The following is a 13,038-nucleotide window of genomic DNA, read 5'->3' as shown; positions in this document are numbered from 1 at the left end:
AGGTGGCTGTTAGAGTTACCTGTGAATCAGGGCTTCTTCCCTCTTTGTATTTCAGATAAAATACCATTTGTTTTATTTTGAGGAGTATTGCTGTGGGTTTTTTTAAAGGATAAAGTGTTGTCAGGATGTAGGCACTAATCCTGTCCATAATTCTTTCTACAAAAGGCCACATCCTTCTGTTACTGTTGAACTAAATGTCACAGACTTACAATGCCTTTTTTATTAAATTGTTTCCACTTAAACTACCCTGTTATCTGTAGTAACTCTAGTGGAGAGGGAACCACAACTTTCCTCTGAAAGGTGTCGCTCTCTATTAGTGTTTATCTGAGGTGTTCCTTAGCTGCAGGAGAGTGGGGAAATGTGCCCATTTCAGAGTTGGTTCCAAGGAAGGGGCTCACACTTAAATTTATTGTGCAGAGTTAATTCAGTAAATTGGCACTGAGCTTGAAGGTATTGAAATAGATTTGACCATAACCTTGGGGGCAAAAAAACAAAAGGCACATCTGTTTTATTTGTGAAACTTAAAAGCAGGTACCATTTGATGTCTAAATAAAGCTCTTTAGGCAAAGAGAAGGTTTTTGCTGGCATAGTCATGTTTTCTGAAGACAAGTCTAAGCTGACGAGTTTTGCGAACTAATATTTCAGCTTTAAACACTTTTTGTTTTAGGTACCGAAAACAAATGGAAGAAATGCAGAAGGCTTTCAATAAAACAATAATAAAACTTCAGAACACCTCAAGAATAGCAGAAGAGCAGGTATGATTTCTTTGGAGTATTGAGGCATTTTCCTAGTTAGAAGGACTTGCTTATAATGAAGCCGTGAGAAACCCTCTGGGTCTGTTGTTGCAGTTGACTTTAGTGAAATCTCTGCCACAGAGGTGCAGAAATCCTCTACCAGCTGAGCTGTATATTTGCCCTTCTAAAATCATCCATTCCATGCTTCCCTATTTTTGTCCATGATAAGATTTTTAGACATGTTCTCAGTTGTTTCAGAATAAAGCCATTTTCAGCTCTGTTTTCTGCTCTTGTACTTGAAGAAAAGATCAGTTGTCAGCTAAATTTTTTCAATGTCTTTTGTAATGGCTAAAACTCCTTAATGTCTTTGTCAATGAAAAAATTACCCAGGTCAGTTCCAACCCTTATTTCTTGGTTGTAACTGCACTTGAAACAATTTTTTAAACTTGGTTAATTTTTCATATCTGATTTAAAGTATTGATAGACAATTTCCCTGCTGCTGAAGAGACTGGGCCTATGGAAAGGCAGAGGGGTACAGTAATGGTTTAGGCGAAATCTGCATTTTAAAATGATGTGCATGTAACAAAACCTTAACTTCATTCTTTAAAATGTGGATTTTCCCTGGTCTGCTATCTTGGCTTTCCTGAGCAGCTGTGAAATAGAGCAGTAACGACTGTGCTAAACATTCACTAAAGCAGCTGTGCACGTGGCATAGCAGACTTGATCCCAAACTGTTTGGAAATTTCTGAAGTGCAGTCTCAGGCCTGGAGTTTCTTCATCCATGAACAGTGAAAAAAATGGCAGCTTTCATATGTTGCCTTTTCTGGGTTGGGTTTGGGGTTTTTTTTGGAAGAGTATCAGTGCTGGTTAGTCTCCCTGGTGTTCTGCTCACCTTCTTTAATTTCCTATAGGATTGAGTCCTGTGAGGGCTCTTCCAGGCAGCAGCTGTTAGCTCGGAAGGGCCATTCCTGGCTGGTCTGGGCTCCTGTCCTTAACAGCTGCCTGTGCATCAGCTGTGTGTGTGTTCTGTGGCCTCCTGACAGTGACTGTGTGGAGCTGCTGCTCGCTCTGCCCATGGTGAGGAAGCAGAAGTCTCTCTGATGAAATGCACTTGGCATAGTGTGTAGGAGGTGTTAGTTGACAAACAAAGATGTTACGTGAGCAGTGTTGGAAGGAATGTTGGGCAGGTGTGTGGCTGCCGAGTGCCTTGCAGTGTCAGAGAGAATGCTGGCTCTGTACCCTGAGTGCATGTGGCAGTGGGAGCCTGGCCACTGACTGCATGCCCATGACTGTTCCTCACAGGATCAGCGTCAGACAGAGGCAATCCAGCTCCTACAAGCACAGCTCACCAACATGACCCAGCTGGCTTCCAATCTGTCGGCGACCGTGGCAGAACTCAAACGTGAGGTAATCACAGTCCACAGGAAATAGATGCATGAGTCTGGCTATCCCATCTCTATTTGAAGAGAACAGTCTTCAAATTGAGTTTTAAATTGTCTGCAGTGTTGCTTTCAGCCTACTCTGTCTGAAATTTCTAGCTGCAAATTTGAGTAACATGAGCTGTCTTGTGCACAGCAAAATTGGTCATAGATACTGCAGCCTTTCTAGCCTGCATGACTGTAGTCTGAGCCAAGGCACCCTTCTCCTTTCCCTACTGGCTATTGTCATTTTTAGAGATCAGGGAAATCTTGGCAACAATATTAGGAACATTTTCTCTCCAATGTTTATGTTCAGCCTGCCTGACATTTCAAGCAGTACCGTAAACATGATCTTTTACATTTTGTGCATGTTGCCAAAGACCTCCCTTGAGCTAACATTTGGTGAGACTCCTCCTTTGATGCCTGGCTGGCTGAGCTCCTGTTGGAGTGCTGTGGTCAGTGAAACCATGTTGAATCAAGTGATTATAATGGTATTTTGTGAAGTAGTGCAGTGTCAGCTGATAAAAAGTACAGGTTAGTTTTGCCATAGTGTTGCATCCATGTCAGCTGGGAACCAGAGAAGTTACTTTCTGAGCCTGGTTTCTTAGGGGAAGTGTATTGCTTTCAGGGAGGTTGGGATGCTCTTTGCAGGGGTTGGCAGCTTCTGTAGGGGAATCCTGTCCTGTTAGCAGCAAGTGGGATTCAGCCTTCACTCCTGAATGCTGCCCAGCCATTAGACTGCATCAAACCTCTGAAAAATTACTGAAATATAAACAGGTGCTTAGTGAAACTACAGAAAAGTGACTTGAGAACATAGCACTTGTCTTGTAGAGCTTAAAACATAAGAATGGCAATGTCATGAAATTGTTGTGTCCTCAACAGTTGTCTCCAATCCCTGCAGGTTTCTGATCGCCAGACTTACCTGGTGATTTCTCTGGTTCTCTGCCTCATCCTGGGCTTGGTGCTTTTTGTGCAGCGGTGCAGGAGCCCTTCTCAGTTCTGTGAAGATTACCTCTCAAAAATTCCCAAAAGCAATCACTACCCTAGCCCCAAAAGGTAATGTATTTATATTTGAAACTCAATTGTTCTTGCAGTTTTTATTAATATTTTCTGAGTCTGGTGGTACTGGCACATCTGCTTTAATTCTGAGTTATCTTTGATAGCAAGGGGCTCTCAATCATAACACTCTCCTAAGAGCATTTTAGGGCTACTGCACTTGAAAAACATGCCTTGATAGTTTGTACCAAACAGTATTGTGTCTGTTAGCCAGGCTTTGTTGAGCACCTCAGCAGACAGTGCTGTCTTACTGTCAAGAATGATTTTTAATGACAAATGTACATGACAAAGTCCTGAGAAAAATGTGTTAAAAAAGCTTTCTGGAATTTCCTAGGTGTTTCTCTTCCTATGATGATATGAATTTGAAAAGAAGAACTTCCCTTCCACTGGTCAGATCCCAGTCTTTTCAGCTAGCTGGTAAAGAAGGTATTATTCATATCATATTTTTGGTCTGGGGTTGTTGCTCTTAGTGCTGCAGTGTGTGTGTGGTTCATGTACGTGTTCTGGAAGATAAGGTGGTTTGTGAACAAGTTACCAGATCCTCACAGAACTGTGCTGAGTTATGCTGAAACCTTACATGCAGTTTTTGCTGCAGGTCTGTTCTGCTCTGCAGATGGTTTTTTAGGGTTAGGAGCAATCAGTGCAGGCACTCAGGTCTGCAAAGCTGTGAAGCTTGCAGAAAGTAGTTTTTTTTCCCCTCATGGAAATGCCAGACGTGGGAAGTCTGAGTGTCCTACTTTTCTGAAGTCCTGATAGCCTATGTTTGAAACTTGGCATGTATTTAGGATTCAAATTTAGCAACTCGAGTAAGAAAACTTAGACCATTTATCTTGGCTTGGGTATGAGGAATGATGTGATCTTCACAGTATTCATGGTAGATTTGGGACAACTGAATTTTGAGTTCTTAGGCTATGAGTGTCATGCAAAAGCAAGTGTTGCAGACCATAGTAACTACCAAGTATGCTGCTGACACAGCTCTTCTGGGTGCAGCAGACTTGCCTCACAGGTTTGTTCTGTGAATAAAACTCCAGCAAAACTCTGTAGTTGGCAGAGTTAAGGCCTAGACTATTTTTTTTCCACAACAGTGCTTTTCCCAAATTCTCCCCACTGGTCTCACGTCAGTGTGAACATCTGCCTTGTTGGTGGGTGCACATGACACACTCTTACACTGGGAGCAGTTTGTTTTCTTAGACTTCAGCACTCACTGACTCGTCCTTTTCCCCAAAGGATGTTCTTTGCACCTCTCCCATGGCCATAATTGTGAGAAGGCTGGGGGTTTTCAGGTGTGGGTCACTGCCAGCTGCCACGACAGCACAGGGGAATTTCTCTGTGTTGACTTTACTTCCAGTGTTTGTGTCGTGCCCCGCTTAACTTAGGGAGAGAGGGAGAAATGTGCCTGCTCAGTGGAATATTTTGTCATGCTGCTGTTTAGTTGGGACTGTGTTGCTCTAGAGCTGGCAGTGTCAGCACTGTTGTGTGTCTGTTCTCTCTTGCAGTGGATGCAGAGGATCTGTACATTGTGGAGCCCCTGAAGTTTTCCCCAGAGAAGAAGGTACTGTGGGGAGGGAGCTGGTGGGGCCGAGGTGTTTGTGCTGGCAGGTGGTGCAGGTCTCAGCTGCTCTCCCTGCTGGTTCCTAGGCTTGGCTTGCACGCTCTGCTTGCCTTCCAGAACCTCACCACTTCTTTATTTTCACTTGTGGTTTCAGAAAAAGCGTTGCAAGTACAAAAGTGAAAAACCAGAGACTATTAAGCCAACAACAGAGCCCCTGCACCCGATAGCCAACGGGGAGATCAAAGGAAGGAAGCCCTTCACGAACCAGAGGGACTTCTCTAACATTGGGGAGGTTTATCACTCCTCCTACAAGGGTCCTCCCTCGGAAGGGAGCTCCGAGACATCGTCGCAGTCAGACGAGTCCTATTTCTGTGGCATCTCAGCGTGCACGAGTCTGTGCAACGGGCAGACCCAAAAGACAAAGACTGAGAAGAGAGCTATCAAACGAAGACGGTCGAAAGTTTCAGACCAAGGGAAGCTCATAAAAACTCTGATACAGACTAAGTCAGGGTCGATGCCAAGTCTGCATGACATAATCAAAGGAAACAAAGACATAACAGTGGGAACACTCGGTGTCACGACAGTCTCTGGACACATCTAAACCTAGCTGAACTTCTCAAACAGGAGAGTGTTTGTTCGTTTGAGAACAGTCTGTGGTATTCTGTGGGAGGATAGTGGGAGATGAAGAGCTCAACTCATTGGAAAGTATTCAGAAATTTGGTTTCTGCCTTTTTAAATAGATGGGATTGTGTCAATCTTGGCTGTAAGCTGCAGCTTTACAAGGCTGATAATTTCCTATGAGAACAGCGTGGGGGGGGAGGGAGGGCAGGGTTCATTTTATAAAGGTTTTTTTCACAGTTCCTGGGGCAGAAATTTTTTGAAACCCAGTTTGTTGGGTGGAATAGGGATAAAAGCCTAATCCTCTTCCTTTAGCTTTGTTCCTATTTCTTGCACCTTCCCATATTTATGTGCCTTTTGTCTATTTATAATGCCACTGGAAGAGGGGAGATACAGTTGTTTGTCATTTGATTTATTTTGTAATTTCTCTAGCTTTTTTTGAAGATGCAACACTACAGTGCTGTAAAGGGACGTGTTTGCCTTCAGCTGGACTCAGTAATGTGGACTGGATACTGTAAAAATACCAAGGGATGGACTTGCCTGACTAGATTCTTGTTTTGCAAACTCTTTTGAGGAAAATCTCTCACCTAAGGATGGCAACTGCTTACTTGCACCTTCAGTCACCGTCGGAGCTTACTCTGATGTGCGAAATCGGTGACGGTGGCTCTTGAGGATTTCCTGTTGGTGATGGAGGCTGAGGAATGCATTTGTCACCTGAATGGCCTGCTGCAGCTCTCTGGAGGAGGTGGATGAGGAATGCTCACTGCTGCTGTGCTGGAGAATGGGAGGGTGCATTCTCAGAGCCTGCTCTGGGCGTGTTGAGGTTGCCAAGCCTGGGCTGAGCCTTCGGGCTGGTTCACAGCAGGTGTTTCCATAACGTTTGCTTTTGTATTGGCTAACAAATGTGCAGTGTTGGTATGGCTGGTATTTCATACTCAAATGTTTTTTATTTTGACTGTGACTGTGTACTTGGATACTATAGGATGTGTGGTTGTTGAACTGTTGAGTGTGGTTCTGAGTGAGTGGAACAAAAGGTTATTCCTTTTGACAGGTGTTACAGGTTCACATTGTACAAAATAAGTTAATTTATTGAGCACTTTTAGTGGTACCTTTTTTAACAGATCTGATGCCTTTCCTAGGTATTGTATGTAATGTGACTTATTTAAAGCCTTGTTTTTTTGCTGCTTTCTTGTTAGTTTATGAGTACTTTAAAGTGATGTACTTTCAGAGTTGATCTGCACAATTAGCCAGTCAGAGCACGTGAACCAGACATGTTGAACATGAATTCAGAAGGATGTCAGATTTGGATGAAGAAAATTCATACCACCAGAGTGCAGCATCCAATGTTGTGGAGCAAGAGTATGTGACTACAGAACTGTAGTGCCATTAGAAACTGTGAATTTCCAAATAAATCTGAACACTTTGTCTTTCATTTACTGGCATTTTTTCCTTTGAGAATCAAACTTGTGGCTTACATTCTTTGCAAAGGACTAGTCTTAAATTTTCAGCCCAGGACTAGGACATGGGATCTTTTGGGCATAGTAAGGAGTTCATAAACTTGTCGGCCTACATATGTTTTTCTGTTTAAATAAAGAAAAGTGTGGGGGAGTGGATTCTGAGGGCTGAGTGGTGCTTTGTCTGAAAGGTCAGGAATTGTGGGCCTGTGAAACTGCTGGAGAGGTTTCCAGCAGTCAGTTCACACCTTGTCCTGGGGCATCCCTGCACATGGTGGTACACTGTGAGAAGAACTGCATGAAATGACTTCTTGCTACTCAGAGCTAAGGCTTATGAAGGGTACAGGAGGCCCTGAAAGGAAAGAGAGTCATTATCTCAAACCAGAGTATTATCTCAAACCAGAGTTTTCAGCTTGAAGTTTGCCCCTTATTGGTCCCTCCCCCCTGACTTATTTCTGTCAAGCCCAGCAGGATTTGTGCAGCCAAATGCCAGATTCACAGGCTGGCCAGCATCTGCTTGTCAGAGGAGACCTCCCCAGCACTGAGTTTTCACTTGAGTGTCTCAGGACTCTGCTTCATCACAGAACTAGGATTTAAAAATATAATTGAATGTGGAGTTTGCTGAGGGAGGAGTGTGCAGGGTGTTTTGGGGGGTGGGGAAGTGTGGGTTTCTTTTATTTACTCCTTCCTCTTGTTATGTCACTTGTTAGAAGTGTGTATACCTTTATTGCCCAGGGGTTTTCAGTAGGAATTACCTGAAGCTGGACATGACCGAATTCTTAAACAGCCCTTCTTAAAGCAGACACTGGCTATGAACTAGAGAACTCCCAGCTCTATCCTGTGCTGATAAATGGGACTGCATGTTGAAATCCCAATCACATATTCAGATTTCCAAGTTGACAATTGCAGATGTAAAACCAAATGTAATTCTAATCTGGTCCCTTAATACCCTGCTCCCTCTATACTGGGCCTGACTTAGGTCTAAGGAATTGATGCATTCTGTGGAAAGGTACCAGTGATAAAGCTTGTCCTGTAATGAACACGTGGGCAGTGTGCCATGGAAATAAAGCATCCGAAGGAACCTACTGGCCCAATTATGGTTTTGCAGACTTGAGAGTGTGTTCTGGTAAGAAATTGGAGATTGAACCACAGATTCCACCTGCTACTGCCACGCTGCTTTTAGTAATCTTTTAACTTCCTTTAAAAAAATTACCATCAGGTAAGAGATTGCCTAATGTTTTCCTTTCATGTGGGCTCTTGAGTAATTTTTTACTTTCAGTTTTAATAATGTCATGCAATCTTGCTTTCAAAATTTGGTTCTATGGAATCAAGTCTCTTAAATTGGTTATTAACTTTATGTAGAAATAATAATTTCTAATGAAGACAGTTTATACATCAGAAATTCCTGTGTGACTGTCTCATTATTGCAAGCAAAGGTTGGACAGCTGTTGGTGTAAAACACCTAAAAGCAAAGTGTGTGCTGGAGTGAGGATGGTGTCCCTCAGTCCTTGGGCAGGTCCTGTGAAGGTTTCCATGTGAGGGTGGATGGGTGCAAACACACCTGGTGTAAGTGCATTGCTGTGTTTGCCAAAGTAAGGTGTTCATATACATTCAATATCAGTGGAAATCCAGGCTTTCTTGAAGATGCAGACCCTACCAGCCTGTGTGGTGATGTAAGCAGAAAACTCAGATCTGAGGTGGTGTGTGGCTTCTGCTTTTGCCAAGTTACAGCACGAGGTGGAACAGCTTAGCAGGTTTTGCTTTGTGAGGTACAAAAATGTTCCACTTCATTTGGAACAGAGAAGTGGAGAGCCCTGCCCACGGGGTGCTGTGGGGTGTCTCATCTCCTGGAAACCCTGAGTGTCCAACAGCAGCTGCTGCTGGGCTTGGTGACAGCTCCAGGGCCTCTTCCCACAGGTGACAGCTCAGTGCGGAAGCTCACTCACCTTGACAGCCCTTCTCCAATTTAAGCAGAATGGATTTGGAAGAAGCTTCCAAGGAGGCTCCTGCTGCCTTGCTGCTCTCTGGTCCTGAACAGGGGCTGGCCCTTGCTCTGCTGCTTTCCACTGAGTCACCAGGAGCTCCCACGCAGCAGGGCAGCTTTTGGGAGGCGATGCAGAGGAGCTGAGCTCTGCCCCTCGTGGACCTAGAGATGGAACAGAAACGTTTGCCACCTTGGGGCCAGTTTTTCTGCCCTGTTAGATGTGGTTGGAGCCTCCGTCCAGCTGCGGTGCCCTCTGTGAGCTCGCAGCAAACAGCAGCCCCTGTCTGCTGCTTCTCTTTTCCCAGAAAAATAACTGGAAGCAGCTTCTGTGAGTTGTAATGCCACAGTTACCGTTTTGTTTGAATGGGCTGAGGCTGGCTGCTCCCAAGAAGAAATAAACCTGTCAAGCACCAGGCAAGCCCCCCTGGCCAGCAGAGCCAGCTGCTGTTTGCCAGGGCTGGGGCTGGCTTTGTGCCCAGAGGCTGGGGCAGGGCACAGACCCTGCAGAAGGGCTTGGGAATGAGACCCTTGGCAATGTCTGTCCTCCCTTCAGCTGCGGGGACAGGGACTCAACACCTGCACTTCTCTTGGTCTTCCTCACAGCTGGCCACAGCACCTTGTTCTGTTTTGCCCTGTGGCACCATGGAATGACCCTGCTGCTGTTTCTCAGAATAGATCCCCTGACCTCATAACCACTATACCTCATTTCCCTGCTCTCACCACAAGCACAGAAGAAATGAAAGCAGCAGAGTAATATTTTAGGTACTCCTCTTGTTCTCATCTGCTTCGGGCCCATGTGTTTTCTCTCACCCTGTCTTGCTGAATCCAGGGCTGCTGGCTGCTTGTTGGAATCAGGGTGAAGGAGGGGACAGAGCACCTTGCTCACTGGAAGAGGGATGCGTTAAGCACTGTAATGCCAGGGCAGAGCTGTTATCAGTGGACTTGAAAACCTGTTCTTGTGTGTGAATATCTGAATGTCCTTGTCATGGCTTATATGTGCAACAAATGCTCCTTGCAAGGAGAGCAGTTGTTGAGGAAATGAAGAGCATCACCTGTGTTTGAGAAACCAAACTGTTAATAAACACAGAATAAAGAAAACAACATGAAGATGTTGGTGCTAACTGCAAAGGCTGGGTGAGTTCTGCTATCTTCCACACCCCTCTGAGGCTTCAGCAGATGGAGGCCCACTCCCTTTGAAGGCAGCTCTCACAAGCATTCATACCAGTGTTCAGTCAAAAATCCATCTTTTCGTTCAAACTCCTTCAGATTTGGCTCACAACTCGTGGCTCCTTGGGAAGCTTTTTTATCCTGTGAGATTTAAGAGCTGGAAATCATCCCTCTCTTTACAGGTTTTCCACACGCTGTCCATCCCTCCCGGCCAATCTGCTCTTGAACAGACAAATTTGAACCTCCTTTCTGTCCAACAGTTCCTGCAACTTCTTCCAGAGCCTCTCTGGAGTTGAACAAAGACTTGTGAAGTGATTCCAGGAGTGTCTGTGCTGTCCAGAGCTGTGTGTGAGCTCTCACGGGAGCTTTCCCTGTGGGCTTTCCCTGCTGGAAGCTCATGTCCAGCTGAGGTGCCTCTCAGCTTCAGACTTGTTTTCTTTCTAGCACATTGTTTTCTACCCAAAGAGCTTGATCTTCAGTCTTTGTTCCTTGCCTTGTTTTCTTCTGATTCAATTCTCTGTCCTAATGATGTTGAATCCTGTGTTTTTGAATGTGAATGATTCTCAACTTTCCCAGTTGCTCTTGGGTGCACTTCCTGCGGCTTTCAAGAGCTGCTTTTTACCATTTCCACTAGTCATTAGTGTAATAGGAAATAGTTGTTAATTGCTTCCAGAGAGACTGTCCAAAACACAGTGAGAGCCTCTCCTACACAGAGGTTCACACTTCAGTTTTTGTTTTGAGTTTCAGGGTTTATTTTCTGTCAAGTATTAGATCTGGATCATTGTTCAAGTCCTGCTTTCTTCGGGCTGTTTCAGGCAGGTCCCTAAATTCTGCTGATACAAACTCTTAGCTGCTGGCTGATTCTCTGCCATCAACTTTAACATAATTGTGTGTCTTGTTAATAAGAGTTCCCACCTCTCCTCTGCGGGTGAATTGGGGAAGGAGAGTGTTCTTCTGAGCAAATCCTCTTTTGCAGTCTGTGTAATGTTTTTGTTGGTTTGGTAAAGGGGAACAATTTCTGGTGAGGGCTATGGAAGGTGCTTCCATTGGAAAATATTCCTTCATGTTCAAGTGATGTAACAGGGCTGCTGGAAACAGGGTGTACAGACAGGTTCAAGAGGGGGATAGGGTGGTGGAGGCAAATCTGACACCCCTTTTGTCCTCCTTTATGCCCTGTTTTCCTGCCCAGCTGTCCTTGTTAGGATGGCCTCAGCCTTGTCTAAATTCTGGCTCTAGGCCTTCTAGCAAAATTCACGTGCCTGAAGTGCCCACCTACAGCAAATTGTCCTGCCATTATTTCAGTGGTCCTGTTCATATCCTGTGTCATTTGAGCATTGAAGCCAGCAGAACACAGAGCCTGCAGGCACCACAACCTGCTTTCTTTTTTGGACTAGAGGATTTCCAGAGGTCCCTTCCACCCCCAGCCATCCTGTGGCTCTGGGATTCTGATGTGCTCTGCAGACACAGCCCTGCCTGGCACCACCTCCCAGTCAGTGTCTGGCATCTTGTGGTGTCTGAAGGGGGTGGCAGGAAAACGGAGAGTGACAGCAGGGCCAGCAGAGGGAGAGGTCCCTGAAAGCATTTTGTGCACTAAGCATTTTTGATGGTAAAACAGCCCCAACCTTTGGTTTGCCACCACATGGGGTGTTAGCAGGATCTTGGGCTCTTCATCTGGGCATCCAAAAAAGAAGGTGCAGCTGAAATTGCTTCAGTTGGTTTCCTTGTCTCTCCCTCTCACCCTCCCTTTAAAAAACATCTTTGTGAAAGCGGGAAGCAGTGGGTGTGGAGTAAGAATACTAGTGACATTTAAGGGAAACTGCTACTCTCTCCTCAGTCCCACCTCAACAAGCTGTTGGCATTAACACAGTGTCAGAAAAATGTGGAATGGATCCTCTCCAGGCAAAGCCATAGTGTGACCCTCTCTTGTAATGGCTGTGGGAGGGGATGGGGACTTGGGTGGCTGTTCTGGGACAGAGACAGGGGGACTGAGCCAGGCTAGGCACAACCAAGCTTGAACTTGTTAGGGTTGGATTTCTTCTGCTCTTGTGTCTCTTAAACCCTGAAGTGTGAGGAAGAGCTAGATGGAGTTGTTGAAACCTGTAATGTGGATGGCTGCTGAAGCAAAAGGCTGGTGAATATCTCCAAAAAGCAGTGGGGTGTCTGGTGGTGCAAGACATTGTCAGCACATCTGATTTATTGGTGTGGTTGCAGGCAAAGCTGAGCCCTTGCTTCAGAGAAACAAGTGTACAAAGGTTTGAATGTGCCTTTTACAGATCCCAGTTTTGATGTTCAAGATCAAAGTCTGTGTATTGTGATTGCTTCCTTCAGCCACAGGAGAAATTAATCTCTGGTTTGCTCTTGTATTAATCATTTCCTTTTTTTGAACACTACCCCATAAAAATACACACTTCAACAGGGGTCTGTAAAGTGCAAGGAAAAGTGTCCCTAATTGCTTGTGTGCACCTGTAAATCTGTGGGGAAATCTCACTGTCCCCACTTAGAAATCTGCAGTACATGAGGAATGGAAATCGAGAAATGGATATGTCCCTGTCTCTTTTCATTAGGGTATTGTAACGAGCTCTTGAAAGTGCTGCTCCTTTCGGCATGGTCCGGACTCTCTATTTTTCCTCGGAAGGTGAGAGGGCAGCCGCGGAGCTGGCTCTGCTCCCGCTGGGGCAGCTCTGCCCGCCTGCCTTCCTGCCCTCCGAGGCTTTGAGAGCTCCGTGCGCTGCGGAGCTGCGGGCTGGCCGCCAGGAACGGAGCGACCCCCGCATCCCCCGGGCTCGGCTCCGCATCCCCCGGGCTCGGCTCCGCATCCCCGGCCCCGGGGGCTCCCCCGCTCCGCATCCCCGGCCCCGGGGGCTCCCCGGCTCCGTGCCTCCCGTGCGGTGCGGGGTCCGGAGGCTTTGCCGTTCCTGCGGCCGGCCGGACCCGCCGGCGGTCGGGAGTGCGGAGGCAGCGGCCCGGGCGCTTTTGGGGAGCGGCTGCGGCTGTCGGAGCGGGGCTGTGGGAGGAGGGTGGCTCCCGAGCCCCAGCCGGGCCGGAAGGGGCTTTG

At 46.1% G+C, this 13,038-nt stretch overlaps 1 protein-coding gene across 4 annotated transcripts in view; it reads left to right on the top strand.

Annotated features, from left to right (window-relative positions):
• SUCO (SUN domain containing ossification factor) overlaps positions 1-6,991 on the top strand; it is a 38,209-nt gene extending 31,218 nt beyond the window's left edge. For 3 of the 4 annotated variants that reach the window (XM_021545844.3, XM_021545843.3, XM_021545845.2), the window contains 6 exons: positions 668-755; positions 2,037-2,141; positions 3,054-3,208; positions 3,543-3,634; positions 4,705-4,760; positions 4,915-6,991. In XM_021545844.3, coding sequence (XP_021401519.2) covers positions 668-755; positions 2,037-2,141; positions 3,054-3,208; positions 3,543-3,634; positions 4,705-4,760; positions 4,915-5,361 — 943 coding nt within the window. In that variant the 3' untranslated portion in view covers positions 5,362-6,991. Of the gene's footprint in view, positions 1-667; positions 756-2,036; positions 2,142-3,053; positions 3,209-3,542; positions 3,635-4,704; positions 4,761-4,914 lie in introns of those variants that run through there. The other variant, XR_002466834.3, reaches the window with a different exon arrangement.
• The last annotated feature ends 6,047 nt before the right edge of the window (positions 6,992-13,038 follow it).

This window comes from Lonchura striata, chromosome 9, assembly GCF_046129695.1.
Source record: "Lonchura striata isolate bLonStr1 chromosome 9, bLonStr1.mat, whole genome shotgun sequence".
Classification (NCBI taxonomy): domain Eukaryota; kingdom Metazoa; phylum Chordata; class Aves; order Passeriformes; family Estrildidae; genus Lonchura; species Lonchura striata.
This window is presented reverse-complemented; position numbering and strand designations above follow the sequence as displayed.